Raw genomic sequence first — 4,580 nt, 5'->3', positions numbered from 1 at the left:
GTTTCGTAATTGCAAAATGGAGAATTTGATTAAATTAAGAATGTTGACTTCTGTTTTCTACTATTTCCGTGTGCTACTAACTTAGTTTTGTCTGTTAGACTTTGGGCATAATATGCTTTTCTGTGAGGATGAATGCCAACTCTGCTGACAGGGTTCAGAATTCTGATTGATGCTTGCATGTAGTCTCTTTGCACAGAGGGTGATGTTTGTTCAAGATAAGAAAGATGTAATGACTCTAGGCTGTATAAGTTCTCTCTTCATTAAGAAAGTAAGTTCATCTTTTTCACTCCCTTCCCCTCTGAGTAGTATGTAATTACAACCAGATGTTCCTCATGTGATTAGAAAATAAGTTTTGGAATAAACAATGTGCTATCCTTGAAAGATGACATATGCCTTTACTTTTGACATCATATTTTGAGAGGGAATATTTTTTAAATTTTCACTTCTTAAAAAGAAGTGTTGAATAACCTAGTGTGCAGTAAATCTCAGCTTTCTCCTTTAAAAAAAATGTTTGTCGTAGGGACATTCATGGACAATGAGACTAATAGTCTTCATTAAGTATAAGAGGTATTTTTTCCCCTCATCCTAATTACACATCTATAATACACCCCAACCAGGTAGAACACATTTAGTCTGTCCTTGTGCTTGTTGGCTTGGCCTGATGACAGCCTTGTCAGGCTTATAGCCCTAGGTAAGAAGTGTGTTGGTCTGTGTTTAGGGGTTCCCACTGTGGGGGAGCAGGTCCTGAGGAGGCCATTTTGAAGTTAGATCTGTGGGATGATGAAGGTAGCCAGGCTAAGGAGGGACTGGAAGAGGAGTATAGGAGATGAGAGAACAGCTTGTGCTGGTGTTCAAGGAACTCAAGAAACTCCCCAGACAGCTTGTAAATGTTTAGAAAGCAAGGGAGGAGTAGAACAAGGTGAGGTTGCAAATGTAGACAGTTGAGGCTGTGTTTCTGATTGTGTTCTTCCCTGAATGTACAGAAATGTCTAATGCTTCCTTGTTGCCCTCAGGTTAAAGTCCACATATCAGGTAATGAAGGTTCATGTCAGTTAGCCTCATCCTCCTTTTAAAGCCCCTTTTCTTGCTGCCTTCTCTATTTTACATGTGCCCTGTGTTTTAGCCAGGCTGAGATTTTAGTATTCTCTGACTTGAATGTCCTTGTACCTTTGCTGTGGTAACGAGCTGGCTGAAATACTGTTCTCCATCCCTGTTCTACTACTAAAGCCCAATTTAATGTCATTGCAGTATGTCGTTGAAGCCTTCCCTGATGCCTGAAGTCAAAGTGAATGGCTTCTCCCTCTGTGGTTTGATAGCACTTTATCATTTCTTTATTCTAATGATCACATCCTGACTTATTTATGGTTGTATGTGTTATGGCTTCCTCACTTAACTGTATGTAGGCACAAGGGCAAAGCTTTTATGTAGTTTGCACTTTTTAGACCTCGCTACAATAGGGGGTCTTTGAATTTCAGTTGAATTGCATCAAAGTAGCAGTTGGTGATTTAGAAGCATTTTCATCTGTGTCAAATGTCCCATCCCTAGAAATAAAATACTGAATGAAGTGTTTTCCCATGTTCCTTGTCTACGGAAGTCGTTTTGTATGAATGGACTCTATGGGGAATTGTTGAAGTGCGCTGGACTGCAAAAGGAATAAAACTCACCTTCTTGCTGCCTTTGTTACAGCGAAGTTCAGTGTCAGATTTCTTTATTGTGACCTTTTCCACTTTGTGCAGAGCATCTGTTAAGAACATCTTCAACCAGCCGACCTGCTTCTTTGCCAAGAGTACCTGCCATGGAAAGTGCCAAGACCATCTCAGGTAATGACTTTTATCTGAAATTTCCTTTAAAAAAGACTCTTCTAGAAGTTTTAGTAACAGTACTGAATACTTTTCTCAATAGACCTAGGTAACTTTACTTGCTTCTTTAAAAGCTCTTGGCTTGATATTTTTCACTCTGAATTTCCTCTGTTGTGTCATTCAGATTCTATAGAAATCATATTTCATGGCCCCAATTTAAAAAAACAAAAACTAGACAGTTCCATTCATTTAATAAGTATTTATTAAATGCCTAGAGTGGGTTAGATGATGTGCTGAAAATATAGCTTCATGCAAAGTTGATAATAGTTGTGAAAGATGAGAATATTTATCTCAAGTTGTGTCATGACTGTTTTTGAAGAGTTATTTCAGAGCACATCAAAAATTCTCTGGAAGCCAGATTTTTTTCAGTATGATAAAACCATCTTGTAATGATGAATTCGACAGGCTTACTTTATCTCCTAGAGCTAATTTTTCCATTTATCAGTTGTTTGCATTATTTTTCCTTTGTGGCCTGTTCTTACTCTTAATAGCATAACTGGAAGTTGGACCAGGAAAGGAGATTCCTATAACTCTGCCTCATACAGTTAACATCTCACTTGTACGTAGATTTAAGTTAGTACAGTTTTTATACAGTCATAGCTGTCTTTTAATTAGTGGAGAGTCCAGCCAAAATTATCATCCCGAAGCCCAGATCTCAAAGGTTTTTTTTTTTTATAACAGTTCTTTCTTTTCTTTCTCAGTCTGTTTCCTTTATTTTATATAAAATTATGAAAGGTGAAAATGGCGAAAGGAGGGTTGGGCTTAGGAGGTTTTTCAAAGGGAAAGATAATTAATTTCAGGAACAGATTTTTAGGAAAGGAATGAAGGAATACCAGAGATGACTCTAATTGTTTAGACTGAGAGCTGAGAACACGATACTATGTTAATAATTGAGAAATAATACATGAAAATGTAATGTTTTATTTTACTTTGTATTTCTCTTTTGTCAGAGACCATTTGGGGCTGAAAAGCATTTATAATTTAGAAGAAAACAATAGATATAAAAATTTAGCATACATTATTAATAAGGGTGAGGAAAAGTCAAGAAGTAGTAAGAAGAATTAAGCATTAGGAGGAATTAAAAAGAATTAATACGTATTAAGAATTGAAGGAGGGACAGGAATGGATTTCCAAAATTTAGCCATATATTGAATTACCTAGCACACCACTTAAAAGCTGCTGCTGATTTAAGGAATACGGAGATCTGATATTGAAAGAAAAAACAAGAACTATAAAATTATGTCAGAATATGTAAGTGCAGCATTCTAATAAGATCCTGTAATAGGAGAAAGCATCTGTTTCCCTTGGATCATTAAAGACATTACTTTTCTAATGTAGTGTTACATTCTGCTTGTGGTTATCTTAAAATCATCAAGAAAATTTTAACCAATAAAAGGGAAGCAGTTTCACTAATCAGGGGGAAAGGTTACTGATGTATAACATTGACTGCATTACAACCAGCGCAGAAGTGATACAGTTAATGGCTCCTGCATATCCAGTGTTTCTGAGGTGAGAGAATTTATCTGAGGTCAGGAATTTTGTCTCGTGCCTCACTTCTCACTGTACTCAGCCCAGCCTTGTGAGCACATGCTTGTATTCAGCACATCCTTGCTAGAAAGGTGCTTTTCGTTGTGGCTGTGTTACCAATAGCTGCAGTGCCTATTTCCATTTAACAGTTCTCAGAACTTTATGTAATTCAAACAAGGTAATGTCTTACTGTGCCAGACTTTCAAAGTAGGACTTTTGAGATTGTTTATATTTCTCAGTAGCTGACTTGACACCTTTTGGTTTCGCTCTCATTAACTGTTTTTTGAGAACATCGCCTGACCCAGAGTTAAGTGTATCTCTTTCCTTTCTGTCCCTTTAACAGTGAGTGTTTTTGGCTAAGTTCAGAATGCCGTGTTGATTTTAGTTGAAAGTGAATAGTCATTAAGTACTGCTTTAATTAGCTTTTGGTTTTTAGTTGTATTTGTGATTAAATGAATGTTTAAGGAGTGCTTACTGTGTGTTAGGCAGGAACTGTGAGTGTTATAGGGATGGGTAAGATACACTTCTTGCCATCTGGAGATATGGGGTTTAGTGCACATTTCAGCTACTGTACCTTTTTTTACATTTTTTTTAAATGAAAAAAAATTCAAGTTATCAGTAAGATAAAGAAAATGTTAGTTTTCCTCCAGTATGGTAGTTTTTGCTCTTTTGGAACCTGTCAAAATGTCTCAAGAACTCAATTTAAAATGTTTTTGCTATAAAATACATAACAACTATTTCTCATAATCAGTGTCTCGACGAAGTAGTGAAGAGATGAAACGAGACATCTCTGCCTCTGAGGGAGCATCGCCGGCCTCTCTTATGGCTATGGGAACCACGTCACCACAGCTTTCCCTCTCCTCCTCTCCCACAGCGTCCGTGACCCCTACTACCCGAAGCCGGATAAGGTAGGGAACAGTTGATGCTGATGCATTTCATGCATACCTTTTCTGGCCTTTTTAATGATCAAGTTGTAAAATAATGCATTCAGGCACTGATTTTTTTTCTTTCTTTATGTGTTAGTGTTTTCTGATCTCCTCTTTTATGTCCAGAATTGGGTAAGATGGTATAGAAGTAAAAAGTAAAAATGGTAAGAGATAGTCCCTTTTCTAAAGCAGCTGGTGTTTTGGTTTTGGTTTTTTAAGTAGGAGAATGGTTGAATGCAAAAGTAAGTATTGCAAAATTCAAATACTG

At 36.9% G+C, this 4,580-nt stretch overlaps 1 protein-coding gene across 7 annotated transcripts in view; it reads left to right on the top strand.

Annotated features, from left to right (window-relative positions):
* Positions 1 to 4,580, top strand: part of SPECC1L (sperm antigen with calponin homology and coiled-coil domains 1 like) — a 121,829-nt gene that overhangs the window by 79,898 nt on the left and 37,351 nt on the right. For 6 of the 7 annotated variants that reach the window (XM_006908691.3, XM_025044474.1, XM_006908692.3 and 3 more), the window contains 2 exons: positions 1,737 to 1,820; positions 4,138 to 4,294. In XM_006908691.3, coding sequence (XP_006908753.1) covers positions 1,737 to 1,820; positions 4,138 to 4,294 — 241 coding nt within the window. The remainder of the gene's footprint in view (positions 1 to 1,736; positions 1,821 to 4,137; positions 4,295 to 4,580) is intronic. The other variant, XM_025044475.1, reaches the window with a different exon arrangement.

Source organism: Pteropus alecto, unplaced genomic scaffold (genome assembly GCF_000325575.1).
Source record: "Pteropus alecto unplaced genomic scaffold, ASM32557v1 scaffold113, whole genome shotgun sequence".
In the NCBI taxonomy this organism is placed as follows: Eukaryota; Metazoa; Chordata; class Mammalia; order Chiroptera; family Pteropodidae; genus Pteropus; species Pteropus alecto.
The sequence above is the reverse complement of the archived record's forward strand: the minus strand, read 5'-3'. Positions and strand labels throughout refer to the sequence as shown.